General features: G+C 39.1%; 1 protein-coding gene across 1 annotated transcript in view; it reads left to right on the top strand.

Moving 5' to 3' along the window:
• Window positions 1–288: 288 nt before the first annotated feature.
• The window catches only part of LOC123241267 (WD repeat-containing protein on Y chromosome-like), a 140,647-nt gene continuing 126,576 nt past the window's right edge, over window positions 289–14,359 (top strand). Inside the window, exon 1 of the mRNA XM_044668961.1 lies at window positions 289–386. Coding sequence (XP_044524896.1) covers window positions 289–386 — 98 coding nt within the window. The remainder of the gene's footprint in view (window positions 387–14,359) is intronic.

The following is a 14,359-nucleotide window of genomic DNA, read 5'->3' as shown; positions in this document are numbered from 1 at the left end:
GCCTTTACAGTACCAAGAAATATCGGGAGGCTTGCCTTCCCTCATTTATCTGAGCTGTTCTGCTCAATCTGCCTAGTGACTTCAAAAGGCAGTTATTGTGTGACAAGGCACTTGACCTTCCCGGTTTCGAAGCCAAGGAGAAGGATCCATCTTTCTCCGGCTCGTCCTTTCTTCAGAAGCAAGGACACCTTGTTAGCTGCCCATCGTCCGTTCGGGGAGGCTGAGATAATGAAGAATCGCATAAACCTATCTGGAACCTAAATCAAGCAGCATCCGTCTACCGTAAAGATGGTGCTGGGTAGAAATGCCGTCAAAGGCGAAGATGAGGCAGCGAGGTCCATTGGACCGGCCGGTAGCCGAGCCATCTGCCTCCTGGCTTCCTTCAAGTCCCAGCTAAAATCCCTCCTTCTACTGGAAGCTTTTCTCCATCTCTCTTCATTCTAGTGCCTTCCCTCTCTCGATTATTTACTATTTATCCCGTTTATGGCTTGTTTGTATGGGATTGTTTGTTTCTCTCATTGAACCATGAGCTCCCTGAGGGCAGGGGCTGTCTTTTGCCTCTTTGTGTGTATCCCCGGTTCTTGGCACAGTCCCTGGCAGAGAGGAGACACTTATAAATCCTCATGGATTGATGACTCATTGATAGATTATCATGAAGGATGTGGTTTGGCTGTTGGGTGCCTCTTTCCATCAGGAAAGTTCAACCACACAATCAAACATAACGGACTTCTCTACTAGCAGCAATGCAATGATCCAGAGCAAGGCTGAGGGACTTATGAGAAAGAAAACTAGCCACATTCAGAGGAAGAACTGTGGGAGGAGAAACACAGAAGAAAAACAATGGCTTGAACACATGGGCTGTTGGGGATATTATTGGGGATGAAGACACTAAACAATAACTCTAGTCCAACTATCAATAATATGGAAATAGGTCTTGATCAATGATACATGTAAAACCCAGTGGAATTGTGTGTTGGCTAAAGGAGTTTGAGGGATTTGTGGGAGAGGGAAAGAACATGAAACATGTAACTATGGGAAAATATTCAAAATAAAAATAAAAAAATAAAAAAAGGAAAGTTCAACCACAGTGGTAGATGATAGTAATTACCTACCAAAACCCCTAAGATTACTTGGATAAAAACTGATAGCAAAATGATTGTGGAGTGATGATGGGTTTCCCATTTCTGGCCCCAGTTAATCTTTTGCAAAAGGAAATGCAAGAAATGCTTGGGGCAGCTGGGTGGTTCAGTGGATTGAAAACCAGGCCTAGAGATGTGTTCAAATCTTGATTCAGATACTTCCTAGCTGTGTGACCCTGGGCAAGTCACTTAACCCTCATTGCCTAGCCCTTACTGCTCTTCTGCCTTGGAAACAATAACAAGTATTGATTCTAAGATGGAAGGTAGGGGTTTATTTAAAAAAAGAGAGAGAGAGAAAGAAAAGAAATGCTCAAGGCCTAATGGGTATGGACAGCATGGTATCTTACCTCAACCATTTCTTTCTTTTTAAAAAATTTTAGAAAAAAAAATTTAAATTAATTTAATTTAATTAATTAAAACATTTTAAAATTACCTTTTGTCTTAGAAAGCAGAAAAGAAGTAAGAGTTAGGCAACTGAGGCTAAGTGGGTTGCCCAGAGTCATACAGCTAGGAAGTATATGAATTCAGATTTGAACCCAGGTCCTTTCAACTCCAGGCTTGGTGCTCTATTCTCTGATACCTAGCTGCCCCACCATAACTATTTCTTAAGCACCAAGTGTTATTTAGTGGCTGAGGACAAGTTACTTACCCCCTTAGCCTCAGGCAACCCTCTGTCACTTCTCTGCTAAGTTTCAGGGGCTAAGCTGGCAGGGAAGGGGGTTTCCTAAGTTAGAAGGATGGAATCATAGATTCTCTGCGGATTTATGAATTCAGGTGAAGAACACTGGCCTTGGCAGTTGTATCTCGCTGGAGAGAGAGCAGCTTAACCAAAACTGTGCTTGCCCTCAAGCAGCTCCCTAAGGGAGTGGTGGTGGTAGGGAGGAATACAACCTGCACACAAATAAATCAATGCACAATACCCACAGAGTAAGTTGGGGACAAAAGCCTCCTGTAGGAGGTAGACCCTTTGTAGCAAGCTCGACATACCTTTAAGAGGCAGTGATGAAAAGGAGGCTCATTCCGGGCAAGGGGAACAGCCGGTGCAAAGGTCCAGAGAGAGGAGCTGGGAACAAGCATGAAGTCATAGCATGGAAGTTCTGGAAGCTGGGCTGGGCTGGAGTGAGCACTACACCAGAGGCATTTGTTACGTTTTCAGTGTGAGCATTTACACCTCAGAAATTGGCAATGTCTTCAAATCAGGGTTTGATTTATTGTTCTGTTCATTGTCTAGACTTAAGAAATCCATGGAGAAAATGTTAATAATGCAGATTAAATTTAAAAGTGTGCTGCGGGTACATTTTTTCCCCCACCAGGACCTGTTGTTAAACATTTACCAACACACCACTGCCTGGACTGGGCCTTAGAGAATATCTAGCTTAATCACCTTGTTTTATTAAAGAGAAAAACCAATCCCTGACTTGTAGTTAGCACTTGAATGTTTAAAACACATTTTCAAATATTTTCCCATTTTATCCTCACAACAACCCTAAGAGGTAGGTGTTGAATGTATTAGTATTCCCATTTTACAGATGAGGAAACTGAGGATCAGAGAAGATAAGTCAACTTTTAAGTATGAGAAGTGGGATTCACATCTAGCTCTCTTCTAACAAGACCAGTACTCTTCACTTGAATTCATAAATTACTCAAAGGATTTGTGATTCCAGCATTCTGGCATAGTGAAACTTCCATAGCACTTGGAACTTAGCAGATAAGTAATAGGAGAATAAGAGGGTAAATGACTTGCTCAGGGTAACTTACCCAGTGTCTGAGGCAGAATTTGAACCCATGACTCAAGAGCATTTGAACCCAAGAGCAGCTTCCCATAAAGGACCTGGCATGATGTGACTTGAAACAATATGACACCACACTGCACTGCCTCTATTTAGCCCAGAGACACTCCACCAATATTTGTACTTCTGTATTAAAAAAAAATACTTTGGGAGTGGCTTAAATTTCAGGTTGTCATTTGGGGTCTCCAAACAGTATGTCAAAAGAGGAAGATATAAATGCTTCACCAAAGAGGGTAGCTGACTCCTAACTCAAAGATCTAAGGGTTCCCTGCAGGTTTATACTTCTAACACCGTAGTTCATGAGCCCCAACAAGTGAGCTTTCACTTAACACTTAATTAGAAAAGAAATTAACATAAAGCAAAATCATTTACTAAGACAGCTTAATAAGAACAAAAAGCCACCCAACTTTCTTTCCGTAAACCTGGGTGTGCTCTTTCCCATAAATACCCACAGTGGTGGGAAGACAGGCACAGATCTAAGGACAAAATAGCAATAAGGCAGACAAGTAGGGAACCCTCATGGCCAATGCAACTGATGCTTCCTGAACTTTAGGGCTCCAATAATCTTTCTTTCCTCATGGAATTCGTAGGAAGCTTCCTTCTGGGGGCAGCATTTCTGCTGAGAGCAAGGGTGGGGATGGGTCATTCAGCCAGGATCCCAGACCCTATTCCTGGCTCTTTGCTTTGCTTTCAGAGTTCTTGTTCCTTGGATATGCCTGGAAAATGTGTATGTCATGGATGTGGTGTTTCCTGCTGGTTAAGCAGCTCTTCCAAATGCCATGTTTGATTGAAGGATAAGAAGAGAGAAGCACTCCTCTTCCTCCTTCTCCTCTTCCTCTGGCTCTTTCAAGAATCATAATTGATTAGAGGATAAGAGAGAAATTCTCTTCCTTCTTTTTCTCCTTTTCCTCCAGCTCTTCCAAGTGCCATGATTGATTGGAAGATAAGGGGAGAAAAACCCTCTGCTTCCTCCTCCTCTACCTCTTTCTCCTCCTCCTCCCCTAGTTCTTCCAAGGGCACTGATTGACTGGGGGAAGAAGGAATGAAGAGAAAGAAATAGCTCTTCTCTTCTTCCCTTACCTCCTTTCTTGACCTTGTTTTTTCTGTTGACTGACCTCAGGACCAGTGGAAGACATGCCCATCTTCTACCAACCAAATAAAGATGCTGCTTCTATAATTCAATAAAAGACTTCAAACTTCTGAAATTTTAATACTTGATTAACAGCAATTTGTTATGTAGTTGGGGCAACTAGAGACAACTAGATTCCAAAGTGGATAGAAGGCCAGTTCTTGACTCATCTTCCTGAGTTCAAATCTGGCCTCAGACACTTAGCTGTGTGACCCTGGGCAAGTCACTTAACCTTGTTTGCTTCAGATTCCTCATCTATAAAATGAGCTAAGAAGGAAATGGAAAACCATCCCAGTATCTTTGCCAAAAAATAAAAAACCAAATGGGGTCTTGAAGAGTTGGACACAATTGAAAAGACTGAATCACAACATAAGTAGGAGAAAAGTGAAGAGGCAAGGAGTGTGAGTGGCCAGAGATATGAGTAAGAAGATTGACCTAGCTAGAGGAAAATTTTCATGGGAGGTAGGGAGCAATATTAATAGTAATTGGAAAAAAAGAAGGAAATAGGTTAGATGGAGCCAATTCGTAGAAAGTCTTGGATACCAAGCTAAGGAGTTTGGAGTTGACCCAGTTGGCAACAGGGAAGTCACCATCATTAAGCAGGATAATGACATAATGAAAGCAATGTTTTAGGAAGATTTATCTGGCATCAGTGTATGACTGGAAGATTCAAGACTAGTTATAAGGCTATGGCAAGAATTCAGAAATAATGTAATGGAGGTTTGGACTAAGGTGAAAATAGAGAAGTCTGAAAGAAGCCGGGGAATTTGTCCTGCTTTGGATAAGATTTGATGATGACTGGAGAAGAATGATGGAGAAGGAGGAATAAAAGATTACTCTCCCCCCCAAAAAAAATTGATGAGCCAAGAGAAGTGTGCCATTGACATAAATAAGAAAGCTGGAAAAGGAATTGGCCTGGTAGAGATAAAAACTGAATTTAATTTAAGAAGTTTTGAATCTGAGATAACCTTGGGATATCTAAATGAAAATATCTTCTTGCATGAAGCTGGAATTACTGGATTAGATATCAGACAGTGCCAACAGAAGCAGTGATGTATTATCCAGTTGTTTTGTTTGTTATTTGCCTAAAGTCCTTCCCAGGCTCCCCTCTATTTCTCCCTGCCCAGCCCACTGTAACAGAAGTGGAATGATAAGCCTAGGGCTAGAGAATTTTCCCCTGGCTTTGAACTCTGAAGGGAGAGTGCTCCTTTCTCCCTCTGTCCTTCCCTGGACAGGGTGACCAGAGGAGGAATTACATTGCTAAGGGCCCAGAGACCAAAGTTAGGAGAGTCATCGAGGCTCTCTATAACAATCATAAGAGATAGAACTGGGAAGAAAATGATGGAATAGCACAGATGAATGTTTTATTTCCTTGTCCACCTGAGACACTTTGGTAAATTTTAAATCTTATACTGAAAAAAAAACCCAACAAGTTTTTCTTTCCATTTTAAAAAAACAAAAAGTGTTTCATTTATTAGAGGCAACATGGTAAAATAGATAGTGTGAACTGGCCTCAAAAGCCAGAAATACTTTGGTTCAAGTCCCATCTCCAGGAATATTGGCTTCATGACCTAGGCAAGTGGATTGACTTATCAGTACTCCATGTCAATGATTCTCAAACTTTTTGGTCTTGGACCCATTTAGGCTCTTAAAAATCATTGAGGACTCCCTCTACAAAAAAGAGCTTTTTTTCTATGTATGTGGGTTTTATCTATCAATATTTACTTTATTAGAAATTAAAATATTATTATGAAAGAAAGATGCAATAGAGATGATAAAAGTCTTTGGGGACATCTTGTATCTTGGCTCTGGGTCTTTTCTCTGGCTCTCCCCCATGCCAGGAGCACTCTCCTTTCTCTGCTCTATTGACCTTCCTGGCTTACTAAATCCTTTCCAAAATCCCACCTCCAAAAGGAAAACTTCCCTAAGCCTCTTAATTCCAATGTGGCTCCTGCTAATTATTTCTTATTTATACTATATATAGCTTGCTCTGTTTATATTTGTTTGTGTGTTGTCTCCTCCATTAGTTGTAAGCTCTTTGAGGGCAGGGAATGTCTATTACCTCTTTTTGTATTCCCAAAACTTAGCACAGCACCTGGTACAGAGAAGGTACTTAATTAATGTTAATTGATTGATTATTTGGTAGCCCATTGTAAAGGGCTTCAAGAATCAGCCTTCTATCCACTAAGCTATACTTCTCATATATCCTTAGTTGGCATTAATAGAAATATATCATTCAGGTTAGGTAGCTCAGTGAATTGAGAGCCACGTCTAGAAAAGGGGGGTGGTCTTGAGTTCAAATTTGGCCTTAGAGACTTCCGGGCTGTGTGACCCTCACTGGGCAAGTCACTTAACTATCACCTAGCCCTTACCCCTCTGATGCCTTACAACCAATATATTGTATTGACTCTAAGATAGAAGGTAAGGGTTTTTTTTAAGAAATATAACATCTAGAGCAGTTGTTCTTGATCTTACTTTTGTGTTGGGGATCCTTTTGGCAGAATAATATTTTTTAAAATCTGAAACATTTGTATTTCTTGGAATTTATTTATTTAACAATTACATGTAATAACAAATTTCCACATAAGTTTTCTGAAGTAATATAATCCATATTGTCTCCCTTCCTCGCTTCCCTCCTTCGTCTAAGAGCTGGCAAGCAATTCCATCTGAGTTATAACTGTATTATCACACAAAACATATTTCCGTGGTGTTCATTTTTGTAAGCTAATAATTATATGAAACCAAAATTCCCAAACAAAAGCCCAAATAAACAAATGAAGAATTTTATGTTTTCATCTGCATTCTGACTCCAACAGTTCTTTCTTTGGAGGTGGATAGCACAGAATAATATTTTTAGATGATTAAAATAAAATGCATAGGATTACAAAAGAAACCAATTGTAGTGCAATGTAGTTATCAACAATTTTAAAAAAACTCATGGGCCTCAGGTTAAGAACCGTTATTTTAAAACTAAGAAGTTGACTGTTCTGGTGCCCTATAGCCTGATCAGACCATATTGTGCATTTTGGATTCAGTTCAAGGTATGCATTTTAAAAGGGACATTGATAAGCCAAACTGGTACTCAAGACCTAGAGAAAATCCTCCACCATTTTAGAGAGGTTCTTTCTGCTCTCGAAGACATTAAGCCATCCACCAAGTGTTGAAATCTATTGATAGAGGACATTTTCTTACTGGGTATTCCATATGCCAATGAAGCCACAAATCTGGACCAAAAACCAGTTTGCATTAGCTTTTGGGAGTACAGCTTCATTACACTGCTAACTCATACATTTAATCCATTAAAAGCCATGGGTCCTTTTCAAACACACACACACAAAAATGTTTTTAGGTATATCTTCAAACTATACATTGAGAAGAAGACTCTTATTTGGATTAGGTCACTAAACTTAGAAATAAGAGTTTTGAGGAGCAACACAGAAGCTAGGAATGAAAGGGTTAAGGAGTGACTGTGACATGAGAAAGTGACGTGACATTGTAGAATGGCCACTGCTTCAGAGGAAGTTTAGTTGAAAAGGGAAGACATGTAAGAAGGGAGGCATTTGTAAAGGGTGGGAAAGTCCAGTGATTTAAAAAAAATTTTTTTTCTAAGTTAGAGTATTTTTCCAAATGATTCTTTCGTGACCTAGAAGTCCCATGTAACCCAAAGATGCATTTCTTTCTCTCAGGTGGTTCAATGCCTGTGGAGAATCGAAAATCATAAAATGTCAGACCTAGAAGGGACCTTGAAGAGCATCTCAATGTCTAGATATATTTTTAAGCAATCTGTTAATGAATGTACTTGGTTATATTTCTTGTTTCCATTCTTAGAAAGTGTGAATTCCCCTAATGTGGAGTATATGAGTGTACTAAAATCAAGCTTCTCCCTGTCTAAATGGCCTCAGAGATAGCAGAAAACTTTCCTAGAAAAGGGAAGTATTCTGTAGTCATTCAAATACTAGAAAGTACAAGGTGGTTGATTCTAAAAACTAAATTATCAGATTATTCTACTGCTTTCCTAAAGAATAAAAGAGACTTTGAGTATTTTTTTTAAAGATACAATGGTAAAATTTAAGATCTCTCAATTTGCAGGCAGAGGACTTGGGATCAAATTGCAGCTCTGTTACCTACTATGTGACTTTGGACAAATTACTTTACCTCTAAAGGCCTCAATTTCCTCATTTATAAAATGAAGAAGTTGCGGTAATCTTTCTCTCTCTCAATCTATGGTCCTATGGACGCTAAGGTTGAGTTGCATAATGAAGGATGCAGGACTCAGAGTAAGAAAGATCTTGATTAAAATCTATTTTCAAGGGGCAGCTAGGCAACTCAGTAAATTGATAGCCAGGCCTAGAGATGGGAGGTCCTGGGTTCAGATTTGAGCTGAGACACTTTGTAGCTGTGTGACCCTGGGCAAGTCACTTAACCTCAACTGCTTAGCCATTACTGCTCTTTTGTCTTGGTACCAATACATAATATTGACTCTAAGACTGTTTACCTTTCTTACCTAACCTTATTTGAATTTAAGAAACAAAAATAAATAAGATAAAATAAAATCTATTCTCAGACACTTATTAGCTGAGGGACCCCAGGCATGCTACTTAACTTAGCTCAGTTTCAACTTTCTGCCAAAATAACTCACTTTGTAGGATTAACATTAGGCTCAAATAAGATCATGTATGTAAATTAAAACACTGTGTAAATGTCAGTTATTATTATAATTCATTACAAACACTATCTATCTTTTGGGTATGATTTTTCCTGTGTGTCAAATATAGGCCAAAGTAGAGATTTGGGGGAGAATGGGTAGGGAAGAAATCAGGACTCCAACTTTGCCATCCAGTCCTATTTTTATGCCTGGTTTGACCCTGGTTCCATTAAAAAAAAAACAAAACAGTTTATTTTGTTCAGGTTTATCTCCTGCCCAAAGTAGCCTCAGTTGCTCTTGAATCCACATCCTTTTTTTGGGGAGGGAAAGCTGAAGTGAAAAACAATCTTGTACCTTTGGAAACTGAGAAATATTGTTTGTTGCTACTGCTGGGAGAAAATGAGTGTTGGGTGAACAGGAAATAAAGAGTACATGTTGCTTTCTTGCCCCCCTGAAGTCTGTGTCTTTTTCTTCTTCCTGTCTTGCAGGGATGTGTGAACATTCTGTTTTTGGCTTCTGTGGGAGAGTTACTAAGGTAAATATTGAAGCTAAATAGAATTTGGAAAAAAGAGGAATTTCAAGTGAGGATAAAATACCTTTTACATTGCTCTGTTGCTAGAAAAGATATGATCTATCTGACCAGCAACCACTTTTTAAATTGTTTTCATCTTGAATTGATTGTTCCTATCCTGTCCCTTAATTTTCTGCGGTTGTAATTGTTCCTCACCTCTTTATTTCACTATTTTGACTTCTGCCTTCAGTAACCTTCCTCAGAGAGGATTATTCCAGTGGACCTTCTAGTGTTCACTGAGGAAACCAAAATGAAATGCAAAATAAATTTGGATGAAAATTATAACAAAATTTTAAATGATTGAGGTATTTGGTCCCCCAAATGACAAGTATAACATAATTAGCCTGCCAAGCAAGGCAAGGAAGAAAAGGAAGAACTGAATGGCTCCTGGGAAATTTCTGTTTATGTCACTCAGGTTTGAAACCCATGAACTAATATACTCCCTCTCTGTCTCTGTCTCTGTCTCTGTCTCTGTCTCTGTCTCTGTCTCTGTCTCTGTCTCTGTCTCTCTCTCTCTCTCTCTCAATGTCTGTCTCTGTCTTTGTCTCTCCCTCCTCAGTCCCAAAGGCAGTAGATTTTTCCTTCATGGAATTTTCCCATTGAATCTACTCTCTGTGTGTTTTGCCACCACCTTACTTTAAGCTGTCACTGTATCATGCTGGACTTCTTGCCTCTAATTTCTTCCTGCCCCAGTCCTGCATACCCCAGGCAGATGATTCAGCCTAATGCACTTTAAAAAAAATCATATTACACCCAACCCAACTCAAAAATCCAATGACTTCCCATTGACTACACAAAAATTCAATTTCCTTCCTGGAATACAGTGCTTTAGATATTGTCCCAAATTCCTTTTCTAACTTTTTTTCTTGCTTTTCTGATACACGAGTCTTCTATCGTCTCTAGCCAGAATAATCTACTCCCAAGCCTCCAAATATGCCTTGAAATTTCCTTTCTTTCAGTTCATACCACTCTCCAACTGGAAATGCTTTCCTGCCTTATCTGCCTTATCTGCCTAACAACATCCTGGCTTCTTCTGAACCCAGCTCAAACCTCATCTCTTCCATGAAGCTTTCCTGCACCACAATAACTAAAAACGAGCCTTTCCTCCTCCAAACGTGAATAGCACTTGTCCTTACCATTCATCTATCATGTACACACACTATCTTGTCTTTAGTTATTTGTGTATGTTTCTTATCTCCCTAATAATATTGTTAGCTCCTGGAAGACAGAAACTGTGTCTTGTATTTCTCTGCATCGTCCTCCATTGTGTTAAATGTAGTGCCTTTTGCATAGTAGGCACCTACAGCATATTTATTTAATGAATAAATGAGTGGGTGATTGTTGGACAAAGAGACAGGAAATATGGGTAGTAATCTAGTCTCTAACATTAACCATGACTAGAGATATCTATGTACACTCACACACACATTTATGAAAGATGATGTTGTTAGTGATTTCAATCAGGTCTAATGCTCTGTGATCCCACTTGGGGCTTTCTTGGCAAAGATACTGGATTTGTTTGTCATTTCCTTCTCCAGTTTATTTTGCAGATGAGAAACTGAGGCAAATAGAGTTAAGCCCAGGATCACACAGATGCTACTAAGGATTTGAGGAAGGACTTGAACTTAGGAAAATGAGTCATCCTGACTCCAGGTCCAGCACTCTCTCCACTGTACCACCTAGCTGCCCCTATATGCCCCTAGATGTATAAGCATACATCTACACACATATGTGTATACATAAATAAATATATATGTATATATATATATATATAGTTCTATACACATATATAAATAGAGGTTAAATAACCTGACCAATATAGACACATATCTTAGTTCACAGAGTTGTTTTCAGGCTCTAATAACATCATGTTCTTTCAATAGCTCTTCAGAAAGTGTAAAGTACAAATTTGACAATATTAGTGATCTTGTTCTCTATCAACAGATTAAAACGTATAGGATTTATGATGGGAAAAGAGGCACATCAGTGCAGCAATTCAGAGAAACCATTAAGAACTTGGTCACATTAGCAAGATCAGGGACAAAGCATATCGCTCTCTTCTGTGTGCTCTTTGATAAATGGAAAAATATTTCTCAGAAAATAAGGGGTAAGTGAGAAAAGAAAACATGTCTGGAGTTTGGCTTTGAAGATGGTTAAAGAACCCTTTATTCAGTCCCCTTTATAGCTTCCTCTCCCAAACCCCACTGAATTCAGTCCATCATGGAAGTTCAGAGCCCTGTTTAAAAGAACCATTTAAACACGCTAGAAAATAAGCATAATTATAATGTTTCAGACTCGAGCAAACCTTTTCACCTACATTGATGCACTTATAATGGGCTTCCTCCTTATGAGCTTTGGCTTCTCTCTTGCTTCACTCTTGGAATATGACTCAAGCTAATTGGAAATGAATACAGGAGGCACTGGAAGGCTCGCCAAATGAAAGGGACATCTGAGTGGCCCTCATTCATCAGAAAGCCTTTTGGGACTCTGGGCTGTCACATGGACCCAGCCAGGAAATTTAACCTCTGTCTGCTTCTCCTCTTTTGTAAACTTAGGATCAAAATACTGACAGCATCTTACATAGATGCCAGGGAGGCTTAATTATTCATGAAGAATACCAAAGGCACACATTTGATATAAAACTTGATTTGCCTGCAATGGCTGCCTGATAGGAAGGCACTAGGTAGCTTTGAATTAGCAATGCCATTGACTTCAAAACTGCTTTTAAAAGTTAGGCATGATCCCTGTGGGAAATCTGTTATTTTAAAAGGGAAGGAAACCTTCTGCATGATTCCCTAGGGAGGGAAACATTGAAATTCAAGCCAGTATTGAAATGCTTAGAGCTCTTTGAGGTCAACATAGAAAGATGAGCAGTAAAGAAAGGTTCTCCATCAGCTCCCTCCCCAAACTCTACACTCTCTTGCTTATCTACAACATACAAAGAGCAACACAAATTGTCTAAGGATGAAAGTTTTTACTTTTATTTTAGCAATGAAGAGTAGGGTAATAAATAGCAAATTCCTAATTCTCACCATAATAATTTTGACCATTCAGAACCACTGTATTTCTTGGTAAAAATCTCCTTCAGTTACCTTTCCTGGAACTCTCAGTCTTATATAACTCAAATCTAGCCCTTCCCAGAACTAATTCTCTGCCTTCTTTTCCTACCATTTCATCTGGAACATTTAGTCTAATGTAAAAAAAAAAAAATTTCCCTTATCAGATACCACCAGAAATTGAAGGGATCTCAGAGGTCATGTATTGCAGACACCTCATTTTACGTCAGAAACAACTGAGGCCAAGAATATATAAATGACTTGTCCAAGGTAGCAAAAAATTAGATCTGAACTCATGCTCTTGACTTCTCTATCCAAGTGCTCTTTCCACAGTACCCAGCAGCTTCTCTTCATTCTAGATATTTCCTTTTGACATTCCTTTCATCTTTTGACTCTCATTAAATAACTTCTTTTTGAAGTTATTGAATCCTTTGACAACCCCTCCAATGTTGACTCAGGACCACCCACCCCGCAAGACTCCTAGTTAAAGGGAGCAGTTGGTTAGCTCAGTGGATTGAGAACCAGGCTTAGAGATGGGAGGTCCAAGGTTCAAATCTAGGCTCAGACACTTCCCAACTATGTGAGCCCTGGCTAAGTCACTTACCACCCCCATTGCCTAGCCCTTACCACTCTTCTGCTTGGAACCAATAAGGAGTATTGATTCTAAGACAGAAGGTAAAAAGATTCCTAGTTAAGAATTCTTGACCTAGAGCTAGATTGGATTGTAGAGAACATGTAGTCCAACCCCTTAGCTTTAAGGACAAGTAAACAGAGAGCCATAGAGATTAGGTGACTTGTCTAATCACACAGAAAACATGTAACTGAGATGAAATTTAAAACCATGCCATTGACTCCAAATAATGCTCTTTTCACTATAACATAATGGCTTTCACTCTCTAGGAATGGAAACAAATATCATGGGCATAATTCTGGTAATGGGGCACCTTTGACCCCATTTTTGAGAGAAGGGAAGATCTATGTCAAGATATTTATAATAGGAACATTCTTCATGGCATTGTCATAACTCTTAAAACCAAGAAGCATTTTAAAGCAGCTAATTCCTGATTGTATGTGCTGCGGTTAGTATTGAACAAAGGAAGCTTCATGGCATAGTCTTCATATCTGTCATAGACTCAAAGGAGACAGAAATGCCAAATAAGAAACAAACAAAACTCATGTAACTCCTTCCAAACTCTTTATTCCCAAGGCTTTCACCTTCTCATTGTAAGCAATCTTTCCTTCTAGGTTTGGTCCAGAAAAAAAAAATCATTGAAAGCCATTTATTACAAACAGCTGAGAATGTAACACAACCATCAGTAGCTCAGCTCTGGTAATAAAGGGACAGGCAAAAAAAATAGCTTGAATTAGAGCAAATGATTCCATTCTCCAGCAGTATCAGCTGTGGCCATTAGGGAAGCCAATGGGGAAAAACCTATCTAGCTTATGCCATCTAAAGAGTAATAGGAGCAGTTAGAAAGGATTAGATGTTTTCTGAAATACTAAGACCATATTCACACTCCAAGTGCCAAGAACCACAACTCATTTATGCCATGGTTTTCATTCACAAAGCTAAGTTCCTCCTGATAATAGCCAAAGGAGCATGATTAGCACTGCTCCACCAAATCAGGTATTTATGGAGGTCTCCTGGTTAGGAAATTGTGCCACACTTCTTTCTGAACTACCAAATACTTCTTTCTGTACATCTATCTTCTCCAATGAATAGAAGCAAATACCTCTGAGAGCCCTGATCTTTTCCTTTAGGAAAAGGATGTTGCCAGACATAAAGTGAAAAAGGCTGAAGGGGCAGAGAGAAGAACAGAGAGATCAAAAAGAAAATCATGAGGGCAGAACAAGTGCTTAAACTGCAATAAATGACCCAAACCAGCTGGAAACCATATAGAAATTGTGATAGCTGGACTTCAATAAAAAATATACAGTTTATTGTAAAGGATGGTTATTGCTTCAATAAATTGGAAAAGAGAGAGCTATACTTAGCAAACACACACACACACACACACACACACACACA

The sequence above is a fragment of the Gracilinanus agilis genome, chromosome 3 (genome assembly GCF_016433145.1).
Source record: "Gracilinanus agilis isolate LMUSP501 chromosome 3, AgileGrace, whole genome shotgun sequence".
NCBI lineage: Eukaryota > Metazoa > Chordata > Mammalia > Didelphimorphia > Didelphidae > Gracilinanus > Gracilinanus agilis.
This window is presented reverse-complemented; position numbering and strand designations above follow the sequence as displayed.